Genomic DNA, 26,592 nt, shown 5'->3' on the forward strand with positions numbered 1-26,592 from the left:
CAAATTTCTGTCATCTTCCATCTTGCATCACGAGATTGGACAAATGTGGAGGAAACTGACTGGATGAGGCATTCTCCCAGGCAATTAAAGGGACCGTAGGTATAGCATACCAAACAAAAATGTTTTGGGATGGAATCCTAGCTACAAAACCATTCAGTTAAAACAGGGTCGGCATTATTCCCAGCCTCCAACAGTATAAAAGTGTGGAATAAAATTCCAAGAATACCTACGTCTGATTGGCTGTTTTGAGTGCCTGCTGTGACGAGTAGCTTAGTTTAGTTTAGTTTAGTTTATTTGCGTCCAAGGACTACCGGTGTGTACAAATTACAGTACATGGTAATATAGGACATGTCAATACTTACATTACAATACAATATTACATTAATAGATTTTACAAATACAAAATATATAGCCAAAAATTGTAAAAAAATGGGTCTTACTCTGCTATTATATCAAAATCACAAAAAATATAACATGAGAAGATATACTAATTACCCACTTTCATTTGACATTTAATTTACAAGAATAATATGTGATTATACTACATTATGTACATTTGTCTTATGTAAAAGTCGCTTCCATGTATTCAGCTATAGAATAAAAAACATGCTTCAGAAGCATTGATTTTATCTTGCGCTTGAATATCATCAATTTTGGTTCTTTCCTCACATCTTGTGTTAGTTTATTGTAGAGATCTATGGAAGAATTTAAGGGACCTTTCTTACATAAGTTAAGGCGGCAGTGTTTTATGTGAAGTTTGTCTTTATTTCTTGTGTTTAGGAAATGTATTTCCTCATTTGTGGCAAAGTTGGAAATATTTTGCTTAACATAAATTAAGCATTCATAAATATATATGCAGGGGAGTGTTAACACATTAAGTTTACGGAAAAGAGTTCTACATGAATAAGTTTTCTTTACTCCAGCTATGATTCTTATAGCTCTTTTTTGAAGCATAAAAAGGACATTGGAGTGGCCCTTGTTACCCCAAACCATAATCCCGTATCTTAGTAAAGCATCAAAGTTTGCCATATAAAGGCACTTTACAGTTTGGGTGCTTGAGATGTCTACCATTTCTCGAAGGGCATAGCACACACTACTTAATTTTGATTGTAGCGTGTTTGTGTTCTGTGTAGCTAAGGTGTTCATCCAGAATGATACCCAGTAATTTTGAATTTTTTTTAGGCTCTAGTTGTGTATTCCCAGATATTAGATTGAGGCTTATTTGGTTTCTGGTTTGGATTGTAGAAAATGTAATGTAATTTGTTTTTTTGCTGTTGAGGAGTAGATTATTATTTAAAAACCAGTCATCTAATTTGTTTAATACGTTATTAGCCTTAGATTGTAGAGCATCTTTGGAAGTGTCTGTTACTATAATATTTGTATCATCAGCATATAGTATTGCATTTGCCTCAGGTATAACCTTTGGTAAATCATTTATGTACATAAGAAACAAAAGAGGGCCAAGAATACTTCCCTGAGGCACCCCACATGTTACACTTTTCATGGTGGAGTGTTGATGTGTTACGTATCCTTTTGCTGTGGTGTGAGCGATTTCTACAATTTGCTTTCTATTGGTAAGATAAGATTGAAACCACTTTTGTGGTAGTCCACGAATACCAAGTTTTTGAAGTTTCCACAGCAATATCTCGTGATTTACAGAATCGAAAGCTTTTGATAGATCACAAAAGACTCCTACCGTGTGATTACAATTATTCAGAGATTGTGTGACACATTCTACTAAGTCTGCTAACGCTGTTTTTGTGCTTCGTTCGGACCTAAAACCATGCTGCGACAAGCTTAAGATTGAGTGTTTACTACAGAAATTTTCTACTCTCATCATTATTGCATGTTCAATAATTTTTTAGAAGACTGAGAGTTGCGAAATGGGCCTGTAATTTGATAAATCCTTTGGGTCATTTTTCTTCAGTAATGGTTTAACAATAGCTATCTTTAGCCTGTCTGGGAAAATACCCTGTTCAATGGAATTGTTTATTATATGTAGTAATGGTTGACATAGGGAACTATAACATTTCTTAATTAGGAAGTCTCGTATTTCATCAATGCCGGAAGATCGTTTGTTTTTTATACGCCTGAAGATTATCTTTAATTCCTGTTCAGTAATGGGGGAAATGACAGACAGCCTGCAAGTAACCAATCATGTCGCCTATTTCCTCCATTGACACAACAGTTAGGTGAAAGGGGAGGGTTTGCGCTGTAAACTACAACTGACATAGTATAGAGAAGACCACTGCGAACTTGCCTGCGGTTTGAGTTTTGAGGTTGAGTTTTACGAGCACACTTTATGCACAGATAGACTAATTGGGAGTTGACCTACAGTTTAAAGTGGGATCCGAATCATTATGTGTCTCCAACGGATATCGATCCTATGACCTATTCATTACAAGGCAAAGGCTTTACCATTATGCCTCGAGGAGAACCAAACCTTCCTTGGGAATCAGGAGCAGTTGCATTTTTGAAGTTAGCACCAATATCTTCCTGCGGCGTAGAGAGAAGGTTCTCCATACACACTTCTGGGTTGTAATGATCACATTCAAAGTTAATAAGATTGTTACAACCCAGAAGTGTCTGTGACTGTACAAGCACCCTCGCGGACCACTGGAAGAGCTTCACCACAGAGAACATTGATAAGCATATGGTGCTGCAGTGATTCAAAATATGATAAAAGTTTTTACATTGGACAAATTGTTTATTTTTTTAAAATCAAAGACTAGTATTCAACACACAAAAAATAGTAACTTTTGTATACAAATTGCATCTAAAACCAGTTATTTAATAAAATTATTATTAATTAATAATTGTGCCTATTAATTTATAATAAGCACATAAAATGTAGTTTATAGAGTCCTAAATCCCTCTTTTTTAGCACCTAAAAATCAATTCCCTAGTTATAGCAATGTAGGAATGGCCAATATATATTCATGTATATTGTAACTTCTCTTATACAGCAGAAAAATATGTGATCTATACAGAATTTGTATAAAATAGTCTTACTTACGTGCATAGGTGTGCGCACGGGTGGGGGCAAGGGGGGCAATTGGTCCCCCTAATCATGCACGTTCGCAGATTTTTCCCTGGAGGAACAGGCAAGGTATTTTTCAATAGGGCATATTTCCCCGATAATTGTGTTGCCCCACAAAAAAACACCACTTGAATTTGAAACTATCGCATTAATGTAAATTACTGCAACTGAAATCAAATTATATGCTTGAAATATATTCTTTTTGGGTTGACATTCGATTTCTAAGGGGAAGGTGTGGCCATCCTTGCCCCCTTCCAGAGGTCCATGTTCCTACATTATTATACTTTCACCTAGAAATTTAGTGTTGAGGAATCTTATTGCCGTTATTAAACAATATTGTACTCTTAAAGAAAAAGTATTTTCAAGCCAATTAAAGTTCAAAGCAACTATGGGGGAAGGGGGTGTAGTGGCACAACCACAGGTGGGCAATGAACATGGCCCTTCCCCACCCTTGGATGGAAATCAATTCTAGGGGGGCAAGGGGGCAAACATTGAGGTAAAAGAAAGCAAGACTAGTAGAATCTAAGAGTAGCAGGACAAAAGGATACTCAAGATGGAATTAGTTTTCGCGTCTATCTTGCATTATTTCTTCCAGATGGCCAAGAGCACCTTCAGGGGGTCACAGAGGGGCAATTACCCCCCTCGATATAAAATTTAATACGAATTTTCTTGCTCGCTTCGCTCGCAATATATGCTTTTCTTACAGTCTTGTCAAGTTCAGAGCCGTAGCTAGGGGACAGCAGAAGTTGGCCCTGCATGCCGAACAATCTAAACAAAAAATGTAAAAGAGAATGCCATGGTGCCCCATGATATTTGTTGTGCCATATTAAATCAATATTGTTTGCAGATTTTGCAAAAATTTTGTTCAAATCTAAAGATTTTCTTGCTCACTCCGCTCGCAATTTTATTGTTTTCTGTAATACATTGTAAATCACCAGAGAGAGAAGTTATAACTACTAAGTACTTCAGACTTTTGCTGCTAAACAGTTTTGTCTTAAATGCGTCAACACAATTGTTTGGAGGAGCAGAGCACATTTCAGAGACAATTGATTTATTTATTCGTTATGTGTGTGTGTGTGTGTGTGTGTGTGTACATACATACACATATATGTATACCCATCAATGCAGTGAAACTAAAAACAATGAAATTAAGTGAGGTTTTTCTTTCCTGACTGAACTTTTATCAATGTTTTTGCCCCCCCACCCCCCACCCCTAATCAGAGGGTCTGCGCACGCCTATGCTTATGTGAGTGAGTATAGAATTTCGAAACTACGTTTCGGGGTTCGACTTTCCCCTTCCTCAGGTCCTTTTCCCTCTAGGCACAAATCATGTTATGCTGTGTCAAGAATGTTAAAAGGATTAGGTTAAAAAATCCTGCTTTAAGGTGTTGTTCAATGTTGTTCTGCAAGCAGCAGAAGGGAATGTGTTTAGTCAATTTAACAGGACCTCGGGAAAAGAGGTCTTATGGAGAATGGGGAATGCCTTAAAGCAGGATTTTTAACTGGGGTTTTAAAGGAATGGTGACCTGTTTTTAACAAGTGTTTTTTAACCAAACCTTTTAACCTAATTAACACAGCATAAAATGATTTGTGCCTAGAGGAAAAAGGACCTGAGGAAGGGGGCAGTTGAACCCCAAAACGTAGTTTCGAAATTCTATACTCACTCACGTAAGTAAGACTAGTTTATACAAATTCTGTATAGATCATATTATACAGTGAGAAACTCGCACAATACATAAATATTTTAGAAAAATATCTACATTTCAATGTTTTGTACTCACCACTGAGCCTAGCGCATGCATAGTAGTCTCCTAAAGATTCAACAAAACCAGCTATGATTCCTGCAACCATGCCAAACACAGCAGATGCACTGACTGTTGGTGTCCCCCATTGTCCTGAAAAATACATACGGGTGTACCTAAAATGTACATTATTTTGCACTTGTATACGTCATGCAATTCTTTAGCTGATCATCCAAAAATTATATCTAGAATTTGTAAAATTTGTGACAAGCAATCGATCAATTGTGAATTCAGGAGCAGCCAACTTTGAGATAAAATGATTTACACTCTTGCACATTACATGAAGTTAGAAATTATAAATACATTATAACACGAGAGAATATTTATGATATTGTGGGCTCATATTGAAAACAGGGCAATTTAACTGTACTGATTCTACCTCAACCTAGAGGAAATTGCCACTAAGTTTCAACACAAGGAGGCAAATTTTTAGTGAAATTTGATTTACAATTCTTTGCAAAACACTGAACAATCCTCAAAATACGTAATTTCCATGATTTGTGAGCAAACATGTTCAGATAATGGCATGGACGTCCGCAGGATTTTTTCCTGGGAGGGAAACATTGCTTAAATTTGAATTTATGGTGTTCATGCAATAATTAACACATATTATTGTGGCTAAAATGAAAATATATGTGTGAAATACATAATTTTTGGTTGACTTTCATTTTCCAGGGGGGGGCCACGGCCCCCCCTTGCCCCCCCTTCCGGACGCTAATGGATAATGGGAAGATGGTTGTTCTCAGTCATCAATGTGCTTCAAAAATTTCTCTCCACTAGAGGAAACAATTATAATAATAAAAATACATAGAGGCATGCATAATTCATTTTTCACAAAATCACGAAATGTGAAATAATACATTGTAATGTTAATTTTTCATGTTTCTGAAAGGTGTGAGGTGCATTTTCATACCCTGTTTTGTCACGAAATGATGCGAAATGAACTGCAAAATGAGAAATAGACTCGAACGCGAAATTTAGAGTCTATTTACAGATGGGACACTTTCTGAAGTTTGAATTATCCTGCAAGTTATGCAATTCACGAAAAATTGATTAATTCTGCTATAAATATTTGAGAAGCAAAAATGGACCCTTTTATACAGGACTAAACTTAATACTCTGGTAACTACATAAATGTGCTATTAGAAAATGTTTATTTTGTGTAATAAGTGCAGTTTTTAAATCAAACTTAGGTTTATATTCACAATTTTAAAACCAAAATGTCATTTTATGTACTGCTTTTGCTCAGATTTTTCACCCCTATAACACCGAAATATATTTCATTTACTGCTTTTGAAACCAAAATGAACTGTTTATGTGCCGAAATTTTGCTTTTTTATTTACTAAAAATATGTGCCTCTAATAATACAGTAATACAAATTTATATTTCCCACGAAAAATGTTATTTCCTTGCTACTACATGCATTTCTTGTTTACACCTAGATCTAGGTATGAGTAGCAGCCCTCCAAAAGTAAAAAAAGTTAATTCACGTACTGCAGTTAACACATTTCAGTTTTCTTTTACCTGGATATGGAAATCGAAACCAAGGGGAATCTTGCAGAATCCGAAGCTTGAGATCAGTTCGGGCCAGATTCTTCTCTGGGAGTGCATTGATAGCTGTTAGTATAGCACAGATTGCCCACATAAGGAGGATGGTCAGCAACATCTGTAATTGTAGGACTTGTAAAGTTTATTTCTTGGGAAATTAGTAAGTTTATAATTTGCACAACAGGACCTTTTCCTTACAATGTAGAACAGAAATTGAAGAGTAGAAGATGAATTTATTGCTCAATGTAACAACATTACTAGTTTTGAAGTAAATATGGAACTAGTGTTTACACTCTTTGAACGTTAATAACAGGAACACAAACAAGAGCAAGTGAGAACTTTTTTGGTACCACATACATTTAGTTATATATCTTAAAAATGGCCTTTATTGGGACCAATACCTTGTCTGCAATGCTAAGCACAGGTAGTCTCAATCGCATGTCTAATATCATCCAGTGTCTGTGGCATAATGTGGCGTACACATTATTCTTCACAGTTGCCCACAGGTAGAAATCTAATAGTGTTAAATTTGGAGATCTGGGTGGATATTCAACACTTCAAATGGAAATTTGCTTACCTCTGCCATTTTGTGTACACTAATGCCTACTGCCTGTGCGTGAAATAAGAACAGAATGTGCTCACACACAATCAATGTACACATTTCTGCTTCAAATACATCTAGGAAATCGTAGCATAGCATGCTATGATAAAGTTGAAAGTGAAAAAAGAAAACAACAAATGATGTATGAGAGAACTTGATGCTCACTTGCAACACAAAGCATTATGAAATACAGTCATTCAAAAGTCCCTTAAAACCCCCTATAAAATGTAAGGGGGTTATGCTGGGTACAAATCTCTCCCCAGACAGCAGTATGATCTTAATGCGTTCCTCACCCAATTATTGGTAGCATTCTGGCACTGTTTTCTCACACCTGGAAAATGAGGCATTTGTTAAAATCATGTAGCCATGACTTTTTACTGGTTAAAGATATGTCGAAAAACCTTCACCATTGCATTTCTTGTGAAATTCTACCCTGATTACATATATAACATCATCCCCTTCCCATTTAAAAATTCTGAGTTAAATTCAATATGGTAAACGTCCACTTGGAACACACCAATGTGGTTCCCCTATGACTAACCTGTTTCTATCATGACCCATTTGTACCCAGCCTAACACCTTTACATTTTATAAGGAATGTTAAAGAACTTTTGAATCACCCTGTAAAGCTAGACCAATTGAGGGAGGTTTAATGAATTTTCCCCTCATATTCTGTGCCATATATTTGGTGCATACAACTATAAAAATGTAAAAATTTAAAGGGCTCCCCTGTGCTTTGTACCACACCATGAAGGCGTATAGGTGGTGTGGAGTTAGGGCCCCACACTTTCTTGATCACGGCCAAAACAACTATTGATAGGAGAAAGGAAGTCGCAAAGAGGAAAATAAATTCAACAAAAACAAATTATAAAATCAAACAGTGAGAAGCTCTATCATCTAATAGAAAAAAAAAGAGTTGAATTTCTGAGTTTTAACCTTGCACCTGATTTTCATCATTTTGTTTGCCATAGACCATCCATTGCTTTCAAGATTTTGTAGTGAATTAACTCAATGTGAAAAGGTAGGTATAGTAGCTTTTATCTACAGTATTTTAAACTTTCAAAACTACATAATATTTGGATAAATCTTGTTTCATTTGCAAAAGAATGTTAAGGTTGTGCAGCATTTCTCGTTTACAGTGTTTCTTAAATTTACTATTGTTCTATCCAGGGGTGCCCACAGGGGGTTTCATGATGAGCCTGTGTCATGGAAATTTTTGGGGGACAAAATTTTATACCAATTCGATATATCTTCACACAAAAATGGGGGGGGGGGTCATTTCGTTTGATTGACTTGTTATTGGTTTTTAGTTTTGGTTATTATGCATGGTGTTTCTACCTACCTGTGGGTGATCGTGGCAATAGGGTTGAAATGAAACAATGGAAGTGAGCATTTCATGTTAGCAAACATAACAGCCTAAAATACCTAAACTAAACATATATTGCTTAAATATGTTTCTATTATATTGTTCCGCAAATCTTGTCTGACCAAAATAATTTTGAGTAAATGATTCGGCGAATGTTCTACCTTTTTGGGGTTGCATCGTAGGCCTTGGGGGGGATGGGCACCCCTGGTTCTAACATAACTGGGTAATCACAATAAAAACAAAACAGTTAACATCTTACCGGAAACAATTCAAAAATTGGTAATCTAGTAGAGCTTTCTCTTCCACACTTAGGCATCGGAACCTCGACTTTTCTCAAGTACTGTGACAGGACAGTTAAGAGTACAATTGTGCTGCAGAGGATTAATAAGTGATGACATATATACACATTAAAAAAGTACCATAATGATTAGAATAAGATACATCATCCTTTATTTACTAGTTAGTGAAAGTTATTCTCAAAGTACAATTCATATCCAATAACTTTAGTATAATAAACCTGTCAAAGGTGACGGGACAATTATCTAAAAAATTACAAATTTTAATAATCAAAAGTAAAACCCTGAATAAAAGTGTTTTTCATTACGTCATTATAATCATGACAGACTAAATGAATGTAATGAAAGAGCTTAATAAACTCCTATCTGGAATATTATGTACTTATTTTTCCATGTTTTGTAGTCATTTTGGTTCCATAGTTACATTACTAATACATTGTTTTTTGAATAAACCATTTTCTATGTTCTATCCAAAAACAGATTATAATTGCATTATTCATGCTAAATATCGTTCTGAAACCATGCAATAAATATCCGCTAAGACTCCAAAGTATGTGTTACATGTTAACAGACGTAATGAGAAATTAGGGATGGGACCGATTAATTGGTACTCTATTGGTATCGGCCGATATAGGCATATCAGTGTATCGGTAAAATTACCGATTATTTTACCGATCCGATATATTGATAAATATCTGATAATTTAGTGCAAAATTCTGCTATTATGTTGTAATTTTTATGGATACTCTCCATGCCCTACTTTCTAAAAAAAAGTAAATGTCTAAATATGCAATTTCTTTTGCACTGCACTCACCTTGAAACACACATTCATTAAGAAGGTCAATGAACCTTTCAGGTTCTTCAAGGACCATTTGGAATTTTATATCGGATCGGTAGAATATCTGTTATCAGTAAATTTTATATCGGTACTTTATCGGTATCGGCCAAAATTTCATATCGGCCCATCCCTATGAGAAATTAAACCATGTAAAAAACGCCTGTGCACCAAGATAAATTAAGAATTAAGCAAGCGGAACTTGAGGCGTTACATCTGTATTTGCAAACATTACTTATTTCCTCTGTCTTAGCAAATTAATTGAAGTATGAAGTAGGTGTGATTGATTGATTTGCTTTATTTTACTTTGCTTTCGTGACACTTTTGGCTAATTTGCGAAGATGGGGATGAGTGATGATATGATGAATGGACCCTCACAAACATCCAGGGTTCCCACGTAAACTCGAACTGCATTTTCCCTGAGTTTTCCAGAGTACCCAATACCCAGTACATTACTATTCTATGTATTTTACAATGGCCTATGGTGCATCTGTTTTATCAGTAATATTACAGATCTAAAATAAACAATGTTAAATTGTATTAAGTTAGTAGTTTACACTATTTATGTGAGTGAGTATGAAGCCTTTTTTTTTTTTTTTACCACCAACGTTTCAGGGTCCAACTGCCCCCTTTATCAGGTTCGTAAATATTTTCCTAAGCACTGAACAATGTTCCAAAAATAAAAAAATTAAAAAAAGGCTTCATACTCATTCACATAAGTAGTGTAAACTAACTTAATACAAATCTGATATATATTTATAAACAATCTGTAGTGCAATATTCTGCCATCTTGTTATTTATTTTATGAATAAGAACATGTAATTAATATCATGGTTTTGCAAAGTAAATGTCTAAATAGGTAGTTCCTTTTCAAAGGCAAAATCCATCATAATCACCCGGTTATATACATTACTTAAGGAGGTGAACCATGAACCATTCATCGAACATTCAAGGAAGACTTGCAATTTTATATCAGATCAGTAGGCCTATTAGTGAATTTTGTGTAGTACTTTATCAGTATCAGCCAATAACAAAACAAATTAAAGAATATAATGATATCTTTATAAACTTAATTAAGGAGTAACGTTTTTTGGGTGGGAATTTTTACTTTTTTAAAGCACACAAAATAACAAAATAAATTCCAAAAATGTCGCAAGCTTTGAGAGGTGGATCATCACGTGTTGTTCAAAGTAATTGCTAATTGACCTACAGAAGTGATAGAACACTTTGTCTTTAGCTATCATAATGGAATGGGACGGTTACAAAAATCATGTAGCTGTTTAGCTGACTGTAAGATAGAGAAGTCAGCTGAAATTTTCAAGATTCTCTAGAAGCTTCAAACCTCCCAAGTGATTCAAGTATTGTACTGTCCAGCATTTCAGTGACACTAGACTTTATTCTTAACATTTATTTAATCACCCCTGCTTAGGCATAGTTGTAAATTAAGAAAATAGATATTTTTATTCAATAAAAACCTCCTGCCCCAAGGCCAGTTACGGTGAAAACTGATGTTCATCCATGCCCAGGCCAGGATTCAAACCCGGGACCCCTGGTGTCATACTGCGATTTACTAACCAGTTCGTCACAGAGGTCGGCGAAGTTTGTCAATAAAATTAAATATGATATAGAACTAAACAGATTCAAAAACTTTCTACAAATTAAATTTTAAAATGTACACCAAATTACAAATGCTTACGTGATAGCAATCCACCAATTGCCTTCTGCTAAATGAGCTGCTACATCGAACATGCTGAGTCCAACCATTGTGATTGTCGGCACAATTGTCAAAGGTGTGATGTGGTCAAGAATTACCCCTATCAGACCTGGAAAAATTATAGAATGACAAAATTTGTAATGCTTGCAAAATCTCAATATTCTTATTTTTAACATACATCCAAGAGTATATATGATATTTTTGCAATGCTTAAATCATTATGTGGATGAAATCTCAATCAAAAATAGCTAATTACTATGTAACCAGAACAGAGGCAGGACCGGTGACGGACCGTGCACCCAAGAAAATTTAGATTTTTTTCTTTAATCTACAGATTTCGATGTTTCCAAAGCCTGAAATGTATTTCAAGATTCGGAAACCACAAATAGAAAAGAATAGAATGGTCATTACTTAAGCAGACATGCTTCTTACAACCAATCCCTTCACGTCGATGTATAACAACTCAATGTGTTTAACCAGCGTATATGCAATTCTTCATATCCCGAAATACTTTCACCAATTTTGGTACTGGTTCCAAATGTTTCGCAAGTCTTATAGTAGTATTAGGAAGTGCTTTGGAAAACTGGAAACGATTATGGGAGTTATTTAAAGCCCGCATCACACGGAACTGGATTTCCAGTAGGTGGTATGCTCTAGTTGGCGCTGGACTGGCTACCAATTTGCTAGTTTTCGCCTCACACGATTATATCAGCGTACTTGTCGATAGACCTTTGTTCCTATACGAGGGAAGTTGTAATGGCGGCCGCGTGAGATGTAAATAATGTATCACTTCACATTTTTAAAAGCCGATAACTATTCAACCGAGAGGAATAATGTTTCGTATAAAACGTTATTAGGTACAAAACAATGGCGCTGCTTAAATACATACTTTACAACGTTTTCTGTACACGTATGGAAGAATATTTTAGTTGTTTCAAATGTAAACACCGTGCACTCAGCATAGATGGTGTAACTCAACGCGCCTTTCATGCTGTATACGTTATACATTGCTGGAGCAACACTCGAAACCACAGACAAAAGCGCTCCTTTGCACACTCACAGATTATCTTCACATGGCGAAACTTTGCTCTGATTGGCTGTTCCACAGAATCCAGTCGAGGAAAGCAAGTAGCAATTAGAACATGTCCTATTCCTCCAAACCAGTCAAGCAGTCAGCCCGGCGGCCATGATTGCTACCTAGAAAGTTAGTTCAGCGCCAACTAGGACATTCCTACTAGAAATCCAGTTCCGTGTGATAGGGGCTTTAGTTTGGAGAAACTAATTAGCACAGTTAAAAGCTTCACTGGAGAAATTATGATTTGAAAATTAGCTTCCGCGAGCAACTGTGCTAGAGTTACTTTTTTGCAATAGAAGTAACGTAACCAACAGTAACTTTTAAGCCCCTAGCACACCGAACTGGATTTCTAGTAGGAACGCTCTAGTTGACGCTGGACTGGCTACCCATTTGCTAGTTTTCGCCTCACACGGTACTTGTTATACCGTACTTGTCGATAGTCTTTCGTTCCCATAATGGCGGCCGCGCGAGATGTAAACAACGTATCACTTCACATTTTTAAAATACGATAACTATTCAACCGAGAGGAATATCGCTTCGTATTAAATGGTTTTAGGTAAAGAAGAACGGCGCTGATAAAATACATACTTTACAACGTTTACTATACACGTATGGAAGAATATCTTAGCTTTTTCAATTGTTAACATGCCTTTCGTGCTGTATGCACTCGGAAACCACAGACAAAAACGGCTACTTTGCAAACTCACAGATTATCTTCACATGGCCAAACTTTGCTCTGATTGGCTGTTCCACAGAATCTAGTCGAAGAAGTTAGTAGCAATTAGAACATGTCCTATTCCTCAAAACCAGTCAAGCAGTCAGCCAGGCGGCCATAATTTCTACCTAGAAAGTCAGTTCATCGCCAACTAGGACATTCCAACTAGAAATCCAGTTCCGTGTGATAGGGGCTTTACAGTAACTTTACGACTCTTGTTAACTTGAAAATGTGTAACGTGGGGTAAGAACTACATTTGACAACTCTTGTTTCCAACTATGCCTCTTCTCAAGGATTATCGTAAAATTACTATAGGCAAGGAAGTTAGGCTTCCCTGCATGCTAAATTTGGATCATCCACTCTTTATTCCCATTCGTTATTTCTAATTGAGCGCGAAGACTTCCGTGTTTTTGGTGGGCTGCTGCATTCATCTGGAACGCTGTAGTCAGGTTAAGATAAAAGTCATCCACGAGGGAGTAGAATGAGGCCGTGTCCGAAAGGTGCAAGAGCATACTTGAAGCGAGCATCCTCCTAGTATGGTCTTGGAGTGCGGTCTTCAAGTCGTGGACTGGAAGTGAAAGTCTTTCGAATTGCACTTCGACTGCAGCGCCAAATACGATCAGTAGATAAAACTGAGTACTCGTTGTTTTACCCACGTTTTAAACACATCTTTTTCACCATAGAAATCACATAGCATTTTCAAATGAAAGCTGGAGGTGAACAATGTAAACAAACAGAACCTTACCTAGGTACCCCAGCACCACTTGGAAGAGGGACGAAACAATAATGGCGCCTTGGATTTCGCGCATGCGCAGTTGCCAAGTCTCCGTTCTATTCTCAGGAGGCATGGCGGCTATATCGTCAACTTCTGGACACTTCCACTGGGGCAGATTCAATATAACAAGCGTGGGCACTAGGAAGGCGAATGTGCTCCCTTGTACTATGGGTAATCTGAAATATAGGAAAGCAAGAGTCAGTTTCCGCAAGCAGTTATCTTCCTCCATAAGCTTCGTTGTTGTCACGATATGAGCACAGATAAACGTATTATAGGCAGATACTGAACTGAGGCAGCAAACCTTCTGCACTATTAATTACCGTCTGGAAGAAGTTATAGTATCGTCCGTCTGGAGACGCTGCTTTCACTTCTGGATCAAAGTATTTACAAGAGATGGAGCTGTTAAATTTAAACCACTATAATACGTTTATCTGTGATACGAGATTAAACAATAAAATTTCTAAGAAGGAATAATAGTTTTTATCTTCCTAATGTACACAGTATATACGATACACTACATTTTTCGTCTTACATGTCTAAGGATAATAAAAAGGAAAGTGCTAAGCGTGCATTAGTGTCCTTACAAACAAACAGGCGAATTGGGGGGGGGGGGGGCATGTCCCTTCAGAATAAGTCAAGGGGGCACAGAACCGTTCTGCCCACCCCCTTCTAATATTCACTCCCAGTTAGGAGCTTTTACTTTAAATGGATAGAGATAAGTTCGTTCTCTAATCATATCAATGATGCTACATACAAAATAGGATGATAGAATACTATAGCGCAGGAGGTAAGAAATGCCAACTATGAATAAAGAAAGGAGATCATTCTCAAAAAAGCTTGTAAGTTCAAAGAAATATATTATTTAATTCTAGAGAGCTAAAATTCAAATTGTTAATGAAGTAATAAGATTAGTATCAAAAGAAAAAGACTTCAAGAATTGTGTAAAATTTATTAACAAGGTATGTATTTTGCAGACATTTAAACTTTTCCAATGCCTACATCTCAAAATTATAATTTTGCACTTACGCCGTTCTTGCACCCAAGTCATCAATTGGAATCGCCCAAGGGGTCCCGGGTTCAAATCCCGACCCGAACATGGGTGTTCTTTGTGAGTACCCTTCATCAATTTTACCATATCATCACTCATCCTCATCTTCGCGAATAGTCAAAAAGTGGCAGAAGAGCGAAGTAATCAACCAATACAATGAATCAATTGGAATCGTAAGCTTTCTAGAGACTCACCTGATCCCAACACTGGACTGGAGCATTGTTATGATTCCAGACACAAACATGAAGGTGGACACCAGATATCCACGAGCTGGGTCGTCCTCCAGCATACACATGGCAGGGGTGAGGATGAACGGCACTGCAACAATGCCACTTACCATTGTCAAGTAGTGCTAGAAGAATAAGGATAAAACGAGGCTATTATATTGTTGAACATTGTAATACTTGGATTACTCATGTTTAGATTTAACAATAAATAAATGCCTGTTGCATTTTTAAACATCTACTCGAAGCAGAAACGTCTCGTGAACGCATGCGGTGCATGCTGCGCATGCGTCAATTGTGGGAAAAAGGACAGCTTGCTCTGCGACGACATTCTTGAGCGTTTCTACATTCTGTCTTCATATAGGAGAAGTATTTATTTTACACGAGAGCGCTGAACTAAGCTTATATTAAATTTCTTGGATCTGAAGTGACGCATGCGTCAATTGTGGGAAAATAATTATTACTTTCTTTCACCGCATGCGTTCACGAGACGCCTCTGACTCGAAGCAACATACATATTTTTAAAAAATTTCTTACGTACATATCTGTTGTTGCGTCATCCGCGTCCTCATAGTTGCACAAATGTCCCGCGCGCGGCACTCGGTGTCGCCCTATCAAAACCAACGTTATTTACATGAATTATTGATGCAAATCGATGTTGAATTACACTAACACCTACTGGAAATCAGGCGAAATATACAGGGTGTCCCAGAAGTCTTTCCTTGATTACAAACTTTATTCATATCCGCTACATGCAATGTAGAGCTGTGAAAGTGGTGCCAAAATGTTGGGAAACTAACTAAGTTTTTTTATTGCAGGTTTGAGTAACGTGGCTGTAGTGTAGCAGTGTCAGTACCCAGAAAACCGGAAATGTTCGCAAATCAGAAAAAGCTCAGCATGTCCTCTGGTATCACGAGACCCGGTCACCAATAACAGTGCAGAGGAACTTTGAAATGTACAGAATTCTTTCGTCTACAATATCTGCCATCAATAAGTTGGTATTTAAAAAATGGAATTTATCTTCATTCCCAAATCCTGTCAAGTCCAAGAAACATTGTATGGAAAGATGCCACCCGATGTCAAGAGCATTAATTCCGGATTCCTTGGCACTGACACTGCTACACTACAGCCACATTACTGAAACCTGCAACAAATAAGCTTGGTTAGTTTTCCAACATTTTGGCACCACTTTCACATCTCTACGTTGCATATAGCGGATATGAATAAAGTTTGTAATCAGAGAAAGACTTCTGGGACACCCGGTATATGAACGCAAACAGGTCCATTTTTGACATTCTTATTAGCTACTAAAGGAAATAAACTAAAAAATTAGAGAAAGTTCTCATAGAATTATAAGCTTATACTCTTGAAGCAAATGTGCCAAAATATTATTCTAAAAATAATTAGAACTTTGCCACATAATGAAGGAACTAAAAAATGAACTCACCATTCACAAAATTTTCAACGTATTTTTCAAAAATTTTCAACGTATTTCTCAAAACGATTTGATATCGTACAACTTATATGGGCTTAGAAAGGAGCAATTTGTTCCAAATTTCTCAGTCAAGATCTTACTAACTCGCAGAAAAAGCAATCTTACAAAATATTTTTAAAATGTTCAAATCTCAATTTGTTTCTCGTATTCTTACGAGGTATACGAGGGTCACTATTTATATTTTGAGCCTAACAATGAAAAAAACAGGAATTTGGCATTGAAAACTGCTTTATTGTTTTTCGAAGTATTCTGCTTTATGGTCAATACACTTTTGCATTCGTTCGAACCATTTGTCAAAGCAGTTTTTCCAATCTTCTTGAGACACCTCCATAATATGGTTTTTGAACGCATCAACGGCGTCTTCCGCCGACGAAAATCGTTGTTCACGCAATTTATTCTTGACATTCGGGAACAAGAAGAAGTCATTGGGTGCCAAATCAGGACTGTACGGCGGATGACCCAGCAATTCGATTTTTTGACTGTTCGTAAAGTCGGTTGTTAGACGAGATGTGTGACAGCTGGCATTGTCTTGATGAAGAATGATCCGACGGCGTTTGTTTGTTTTCCGTATTTGACCGAAGACCTATGGCAAACAAATTGTTGTGTACCATTCAGAGTTGACCGTTCTACGTTCCTCTAAAGGCACAGTTGCCACATGACCAGTTTTCCCGAAAAAAACAGGCGACCATTTGTTTCGATGTGCTTCGAGCGCGAACAACTTTTGTTGGATTGGGTTCATCTTGAAACACCCATACAGTCGACTGCTGTTTACGTTCCGGCTCATATGCATATATCCATGATTCGTCACCTGTTGCAATCTTATATACGTCTTTTGAAACACCACGATTGTATTTATTGAGCATTTGTTTGCACCAATTGACGCGAGCGTCTTTTTGAGTTTTTGTCAAATTTTGTGGGATCCAACGAGAACATACCTTTCTCACAGCTAAATGATCATGTAATATTTTATATATGCTGGTGGAACTAATGCCTACGGTTGCCTCATTCTCACAGTATGTCACATGACGATCTTGCAGTATTAGGTTTTGCACAGCATCAATGTTTTCTTGAACAACAACTGATTTTGGACGACCTTCGCGAATCTCGTCGGTGAGCGAATGGCGGCCACGATTAAATTCGTTATACCAGCGTTTCACAGTGGCAAAGGATGGGGCTTCATCACCAAATGTGGAAGTAAGTTGATCGATGCACTCTTGTCTTGATAATCCACGTCGAAAATCGTAAAAATTCATCGCACGAAAATGTTCACGAGTTAATTCCATTTTATTGTTGTCGCGCAATCTTCAAGGCAACATAAACAACACAAATGAAGCTATCGACAAAACATTTGAAGTACGTTATGGTCAATAATGCCAGACGATTCCGTGCAAACGTCAAATCGTGCCTAACTTCAATCAGTGTTGCCAGGGCTCAAAATATAAATAGTGACCCTCGTACGTAAGCAAAGACATACTGACTCAAATAAAAGAAACCGAATGTTGTCACTTTTCAATATCGTTATTTTCACAACTGATGTTTCTGCATACAAATAACTTGTATTCCGAACAACGTACTGTAATTCTATTCTTCTTATTTCCTATTTCCACTAAATTCATGGGCGTGCTATGATTTAAGCAGTGCCGGATCTACAAATCTTGGGCCCCCCCGCAAAATATTACCAAAGGCCCCCTCTACCTACCTTCACACACATTATATATATAATGTATGTGTGTGTGTAATTCTTGATCTCATGTTGACAAACTCACATACAAGGGCCTACAGGGTGATTCAAAAGTACGTTAACACCCCCTATAAAAAGTAAAGGAGTTAGGCTGGGTACAATTGATAGAAACAGGTTAGGCTTAGGGGGAACCACGTTGGTGTGTTGCAAGCGGACGTCCACCATATTAGTGGCCGCCATATTGAATTCAACTCATTTTTTTAAAAAATGGGAAGGGGGTGATGGGCATGGGTGCATAAGAGATTTGGAGGGTAAAGCTAAGTAAAGCATAAATACTGATTTCTTTCTGTTTGCGGGAAGAGAGGCAATTTTTCTTTCCTTAAGGTGGAACCTAATACACTTGAATTAACCTTTGAAAAATAGTAATTGCAATAACTGTATTTGACAACAAAACATATATATCAGGGTACATTGAACTTTATTAGCTGGACAAAAAATTCACTGCACTATTGTAATTATACAACATAATACTTTACATGTAACTTTTGACTGAGAATTTTTTTTATCATATTCTGTTTATAATACTTATTCTTACAATCCTTTATAGGAGTTTAATATCTTCACACATATTTACATAAAAAAGGAAGGCCCAAGATAAAAGTTTCATCTGGGCGAGCGATTTTTGACATTTCCGAAGGGAAACAAAGGAGCCTATTTTGCAATGGACTGGCTCATTCAAGAGCATGAAGACTGCAGTATTCCCATGCTTCTTCCTCTATTCTCGCAAATATTCATTCATAATATGCCATGCGTTTTCCTTAATTCATTGTCAGTTTGAAAAAGGAAATACTGAAATAGTAAACGCACAAGCACAAGAAAGACACTCAAACTGAGTGATAGTCCCACATTATTGATTCTGCCCATTTCAGAGCTGAATCCTGTGTAATTTCCCACCAGTTGTGTGTAAAGTTTCTGTGTGCAAAAGTTATGTAATATGTTGAAATATATGCATTGGGCCCTTATGAGGGGGTCAATCGAGAACTGGATGGGCCCGGGCCCCTCTGCCCTTCCCTCCCTGTTTCGACACCGGTGGTGATGTGATATACATATATGACACTATTTTCTCATGAAATTGTAGCCTGATTTGATCTAAGATCGGAATTTTTCCTGCTATTGTCCCCCCCAAAAGCTGATTCGGGTCCACCCAGCATCAAATCAAATAGTACCCGTTTGGAGGGTAGGGTGTAAATGCAGCCGGAGCGTGGTGCTGATCACATCACCTCCAAGATGTCCGTCATCGAAAATATGTTGGGCCCCTGCCCCCACATATCCTAAATGTGCCTTCCAGGCACGGTGCTACATGCACAGGAAACTTTAACTTTACCTGTGATATTGTATTCGTTTTTGTACCTCTGAGTAGCTACGTTTATTTTTTATATGCTCATATACGAACCCTCTACTATGTCAATGGCTGAGGGCCCCCCTGAAGGCTTGTATCCGCCCCCCACCCCCCCGCACTACGGGGTTTTGTGGGTTATATATCCGGCACTGAATCAGTATTGCCACAAGCCACAATATGAGGGCACAATTTCCCTTTGCAAGGGGCAAAATTTCCCTTTTTGGATCAATTTTTCCCTTCACCTACGCAAATTATATAATAATAACAATAAGTAGTAGTAGTAGTAGTAGCACCATTATTAGTGGTGGTGGTGGAAGCAGTAATAGTACGTAGTTAAGTATTCCATTGAATTCGTTATTCGTTTGATAAAAAAATATTTTTTAAAATTTCACATTTTAGTTTCATCACTTCCTGACCAGATGTCCCAGGTTTGAATCCTAGTCAGGAATCCATTTAATTGTTAATCCTCATCGTTACTATTTATCCAAAGATGCATAAAAGCAACGTACAATAAACTTAAAGGAGCAGAAACAAGTTGGAATAGCAAAGTAAACAAATAACATCAAAATGTGGATATGAAATTCGAAATTAACATAAACTGTAATAATGTAGTCAGATGACCTTAAAATTTCCCTCCAATTGTGGTATTTTTAATCGAAATTCCCTTTTCCCTTTTGGCTAAAATTTCGGTCCGAATTTCCCTGCAAAAGGGAAATTTCCCTTCATGTGGCAACACTGCACTGGATTTAAGGTAGGAAACGTTCCCGCGCGCGGTACTGAGTAACCAACTGAAAGAACGACAGAAAGAAGCCCCGAAAACACCTCTATGTTTTCGTGGGAATAGTGTAGATAGGTTACCTAGTGCTTTCCTGGCCATTATTGCACTGGTAAGAAAAATAATTCAAAATTTTAAAAAAGACGGCAGTCAGTGCCGCCGCGCGGGTTACGGAGCGTTAAATAAAACATTCCTTCTTATACATTCATGTAGCTTCATTGTAAAAACACATAATACGACAGTGGTTAGTGCGCTACAATGCCAGGGGTCCCGGGTTCGAATCCCGGCCTGGGCATTCTTTGTGATTCACCCTTCATCATATCATCACTCCTCCTCATCTTCGCGATTAGCCAAAAGTGCAAAAAAGCTAAGCGAAATAAAGCAAATCAATCTATGATATCCTTCTTGTTCATTTCTTTCTGTGCTTTCCCTCTCCTTTTTTGTTTTATTCTATTTTACTCATTCTTTCTCGATCTGCTTTGTTTCTTTCTTCCTTCGCTCCCTTTCGCTGCCTACCTTCCATATTTCTCTTATCTTCCCTTTCTTCCCTCCATACGTAATTTCTTTATCTTTTTCTGGTTTCTTTCTTTATGCCTCGCTTTTTTATTTCCCTCCCATCTATTCTGTTCTCTGTACTTTTACAGTACTTAAAAGAATTGCTGCATTGTGAGACGACTCTTTGGCATGCATAATTAAACAACAAAACAACACAGAATCGCTCACCGTGACACACCTGTCACTCTAATTAAACCATTACATGAATTATAAAACGGTCAGGATAAGTGCCTACAGTCGGAGTTAATAAGTATAAACCTATAGTGAAACCACGAGCAAAACAACCTGCGCAGACCCGCGACTCCTGTACACCGTACTCCCGCGAGTAGGGGAGGGAGAGAGTGGACCATGCTTCCTTATGTCCCGAGGTGGAGGGAGGAAGGGAAAGCTGCGCGGTGACTTTTCGTCCAAAGGTTTTTTTCCCCTGTGGTCGATGTATAGGAGGATTTGTTTTCAAGCACATGAAATGACGTGACATAGTACTACGGTGATTCAGAATATATTAAAACACAGATAAATAAACAGTACATTCACTCTATCGTTCATTCATACACACATTCCATGGCATATTGGGACAATATTACAATTACAAATGTTAAACTAATTAATACGTACTTTGTCGATATTCATATGGTTTCTTGGCTACATTGCCTTTTACAATTTACTGTTTAGGGTTTTAAGTGTAATGCGATTAATTGTTCTTTGTGCGAACCCGTTTATCGTTTCTGGAGGTACAAATATATTTCAATGAACTATTGTTTGACTGTTAACATATACTTTGATCTATAACGTTGATTTTGTTCGCCGGAATAAGGATGTCTAGTTATGCCATAGCACTGAGTTAAGTTATGCAATGATTTACGCAGATTCGCGGTAGATTGGTGTCATCTCTCTCACACACACACATGGTTGGATCTTACTTTCGCTGCATTCCCTCTGACCTGGGTAGGGTGAAAGTGGTCCTACAGTTTTAGAAGGCGTCCACACTCCGGTGTTGTACTTCGCAATTATCCTGGTTGGCGAAAGTGTGGATCACTCGGCAGTTCCATATGGCATCATCGGATCCTGGCTTCATTCGTTCACTTCGTTGGCACGTCCATGACGGTACTCGTACACTGTCGACTTCATACAGAAACTAGCGCAGTTGTAGGTCAGTCCTTCGCTGTCACTCGTACGTAGAGATACATGGCTTGGGCGTTGAGACAAACATACATAATGAGCCATTCGCGGTTTCACATGGACACACATGGATATCAAACTTTGGTATTGGCTGTTATGCACTTCTGTATTAACTTTGCTATCAATTGTTATTAACTTCTACTAACTTAGGACATTGTTCCGGACGATTGACACAGGCGGACGTGTCTGGTGTTATTCTCACATAACTACACTTATGTACACGGATGCGTTGACGGCGAGAGGGAAACGACCCCCTGGGTCTACTTTGCTCTACTCCATGGCTTTAAACAATCACTCGAGTCAAAAGACAAATTCAGATCTCGGGTCTGATCGCGATTCGGAGCTAGGTCGCGCGTAGCTCACACTCCGGTGTCGATTCTTGGCAAAACTGTGTTCTAGCTATCCCGAAACATCTCTTTTATCCCAGATTTGAACGTGGTGACGCTCTAGCCTCTGTGTTTAGGTGCCTATTTATTGTTTTTGGTGCTTTGACCGTTGTCCTCCTATCCTGGTCTATGCTAAGGCCGTTCTTTGACCTCTGCTAGCAGCCCCTCGCGCCGAGATTAGTCTAACTCCTCTGCTACAGGGTTTGTCCGGAAAGTAATAGGACTGAGTCGATTTAAAAAAAATTATTGAGCCAATCGTTACAATTCTTTAAAAACTTTCAAAGTAGTCTCCTTCTGCGTCGATACAGCGCTGCCAGCGCGATTTCCAATCATTGAAGGCGTCACGGAAGGCATTCTCCGGAATAGCCTTTAGAGCCGCGGTGCAAGATGCTTGGATCCCCTCTGTCGTCTCAAAAGATTGCCTCTTTGTCTCGGGATCATACTCAAAGATCCATGACTCGTCACCTGTGATAACGTTATCCAAAAATTGGGGGTCACTTTCACACATGTTCAAATTTTCTTGGCACACTTCCACTCGCCGCAACTTGGTCGTCAGTAAGCACTTTTGGGACCATCTTCGCGCACACCTTGCGCACGTTCAAATGCTCCGTCACAATGTCACGAACCACAGATTTAGGTAAATTTAACATCTGGGCAATTAAGCGAATACTCAGTAGACGGTCTGAGTTCAAAACTTCGCGCACACGAGTCACATTGTCGGTGTTTGTCGAAGTCGAAGGTCTTCCAGCACGGTCTTCATCGGCGACCTCTTCCCGGCCCTCCGAAAAGGCCTTGTGCCACCGAAACACACCACTTCTTGCTAAAGTATCATCTGGGTAAGCCTGCTTGATCATATCAAACGTCTCTGTCGCAGATTTACCGAGTTTCACACAGAATTTAATCGCGTACCTCTGCTCTAACGAACGCTGCATTTTCGGCTTGCACCACTCACAGAAACACGTCGCGCGAAAAAGCCTGTCCTGACTCTCCGGGTGCTCGGAGACAACTGACTAGCCGCTTGTAGGTTAGGTAGGAACCTCCTCTACCGAATACAGTCAGTGCGCGCGCGCTCCGAAGTACAGTCGCGGCGAAAAAAAATCAGTCCTATTACTTTCCGGACAAACCCTGTATTGTGTCTCGCACGTCCAGTGAGGGCTCTATCAATGGGATGCCATCTTCCATTGTATCCAGCGATGGATCTTTAATAATTTATTACTCCCGTAGTTCGGTTCTGATTATGCTGAAATTCTGGAATCTGTACTTTCATGATGTGGTCTTCCGCTGGTTAAAATCTCATCCAATTTGGTCCAGTGGTTTAGAAGTTCCTCTTTTCCTGCTATTCTCCATATGAATGCATGTAAAATCAGGATTCGGGTTAAAAACGGTGGTTGAGCAAGCTCGCATTAGCTAAAGCAGTTGCTAGACATCTTTATTCGCGACGGATATTAATATTACCTATTGTAATTAATTCTTAATAACTGGCAATTAGATCAATTACCTTTTACTCAAGATTTGACCGTTATAGCATATTCTGACAATTTGTGTGGCACCACACTACCCTTATCATCAGCCGTTCCTGCAGGAGCACAGAATCCATTGCATGCCATGGCACGTAGCCAGGGGGAGGGCTACGAGGGCTGAAGCCACTCCAGAAATCCTATTAATATCTAATGTAAATAGTGTATATAATTAATTTTACATCCTTAGCCGGATTAAACATTACATAAAAAAATTATAATAGAGGAATCAGGTTATATTTTTATATTCTACCATTTAATCCAAAGCATAAATGGATCCACAGCTCTCAAAATGTATATAGATATAGTTTTCTTTGTGAGAAGTCACACAATATAAACTTTATGAGTAAAATTTGGCCCTAACTTGTCCTTGGCCTATTTCTAACGGAATGTGTAAAAGTTAATAACAAAATACAATAACTATGAATCTCAGTACACTAACTGTACAAAATGTAAGAAAAATAATGGACAACACTTGTCTGGTCCACTCATAACGTGGATCGAGTAGCAACGTCTCCCCATTTATATAATAATAATAACAACAATAAATTTGGATTAAAATTGGTTTATTTTTAATAACTTATAATAGTTATTATTGTGAAATGACAATTATAATTAGTGGTAATAATTATTATTGTTATTATTATTTCTACTAATCAAGTTTTATCAGTGGCCTGCCCTCCCCCTACAAGTATTTCTGGCGACGCCTGTGCTGATAAGGGATGAGGTCCCCCGAAATATAATCCTGGCTACGGGCCTGCATGGCTAGCTTATTTCCCAACCTTGATTGATTGATTTGGTGTTTTTAAGTCCACTTTATGCACAGTAAGGCTAATCGGGACTGGACCTACAGTTTAAAGTGGGAATCCTGTAGGTAATATCAAGTTCTATGAGGATGGACCTACTTCCATAAAGAGGAGGATCCTGATGGTAATATCAAGTTCTATGAGGTTGGACCTACTTCCATAAACAGAAGAAGATACTACATAACTACACTTAGAAAGAGACCGACTGGAATGGAATGAATTCAAATTGTCAGAGATTCCCACCGACACCTCCAGGCTGAAGAAAGAACGAAATACCGAATATGGAACACCTAATTATACTGGATAGTTCATTATCCCAGTACCCATATAACCTATTATTATATTCCTACATAAATGTATAATGTATATATATATATATATATATATATATATATATATATATATATATATATATATATGCTTATGTTTATCATCTAATTGTATTTTATATATACTCTTTCTTTTATTATATTATATATACTCAACAAACTTATAAAGAACCAACATGAAAGTTCATACGTCTTGGTTTTCATAAAGGTACCAAGACTCAAGTTTCACTTCTCATCTTATTCTATTCTCAATCATATTTCAAGAGGAGACAACAGTGGAATCCTTCTAACCGACTCCCAAAGTAATATCCTTTCTTACCAGGACACGAACGTTAAAATCGCACTCAGTTTTTTTTTATATATTTTTTTTTTTAAGAAAGAAGATCTAAGCAAAGAAGAAAGAAGACACTGAGTGAGAGGGTGAATAAAGAGCGAGTGGTGAGTGGAGGCGGAGGATCCCACCTTTGTGTCCCTTCCTGTAGTTTAAAGTGGGATCCGAATCACTTGTGCCTCCACCGGGTATCGAACCCCCAACCTCAACTGCATCGAAAGTGCATGAACATTCCTGAAGAGAGCTATGACCATTCGTCTCAACCCACCAGACCTTCCGATAGCTCACGGAGGTCGTCATACATGAATGGGAGCGTATTCCTCAGGATACACTGGGTGCGAGGCATGCCACGTCACGGAGAGAGGTGTATTCGTGCTCGGGGAGGCCCATTGGTTCCTGACGACCAGGAACCAGTGCAACCGCGATGGCTGTTAGGACTGCTGACACTCATATACATCTCGGTTGTCCTGGTGCGTTTTGTAACAGTGCTACTGTGTACTTTTTCCTAATGGCGTACAAATGACGCCATTATTTTCCACTTGTAGGATGTGACTTTTCAAGTTTGACCCTCACCGTTGCTTAAAAGCTTTCTGAACGTTTCCATGGGACTAACCATTATTCAAATCACCAGCAAACATTCCCACCATAAAATAACAACGCCAGGAGTCCATGGCTGACCATTCTGTTCACCATTGTGAGATGTGGAAGTGACTTCCTCCAGTAACCATAAAGCCATCACCCACAAGGCGTCAACGGTTTTGTACTAGTGACACTGTCGACAGGAAGCGAAGCAATTGTTCTTCACCCGGGCTTCAACAATGACAGATTGACGAAGATAAGGCAACAATGGCAAAAGTGCGTGATTGTAAATGAAGAATAACCAAAAAGGACAAAACCATTGGAGGGAGTGTTCTGAAAATTTGACCTGCTTTACCGGAACAATTGTTCTTTATTGTATCCATTTATTAAACACCCCAATTAGATATAATGGAAATAAAACACCAACTTAAAATTTTGCAGTAATTCCTATATATTTTTATAAAATTTCTCTTTTACCTAAAATTGGACCTCGAGAGTTTAATAGCCTCCAGGATAACTC

The 26,592-nt window shown here is 38.1% G+C and overlaps 1 protein-coding gene across 1 annotated transcript in view; it reads right to left on the reverse strand.

Annotated features, from left to right (window-relative positions):
• LOC145981580 (solute carrier family 23 member 1-like) overlaps positions 1-26,592 on the reverse strand; it is a 93,272-nt gene that overhangs the window by 27,898 nt on the left and 38,782 nt on the right. The window contains exons 3-8 of the mRNA XM_083114930.1: positions 15,011-15,168; positions 13,739-13,944; positions 11,186-11,312; positions 8,618-8,729; positions 6,368-6,509; positions 4,822-4,935 (exon numbers count right to left, since the gene is read on the reverse strand). Of these exons, the coding sequence (XP_082971056.1) occupies positions 4,822-4,935; positions 6,368-6,509; positions 8,618-8,729; positions 11,186-11,312; positions 13,739-13,944; positions 15,011-15,168 (859 nt within the window). The remainder of the gene's footprint in view (positions 1-4,821; positions 4,936-6,367; positions 6,510-8,617; positions 8,730-11,185; positions 11,313-13,738; positions 13,945-15,010; positions 15,169-26,592) is intronic.

The sequence above is a fragment of the Lepisma saccharinum genome, chromosome 29 (genome assembly GCF_977018435.1).
Source record: "Lepisma saccharinum chromosome 29, izLepSacc3.1, whole genome shotgun sequence".
Taxonomy (NCBI): Eukaryota; Metazoa; Arthropoda; class Insecta; order Zygentoma; family Lepismatidae; genus Lepisma; species Lepisma saccharinum.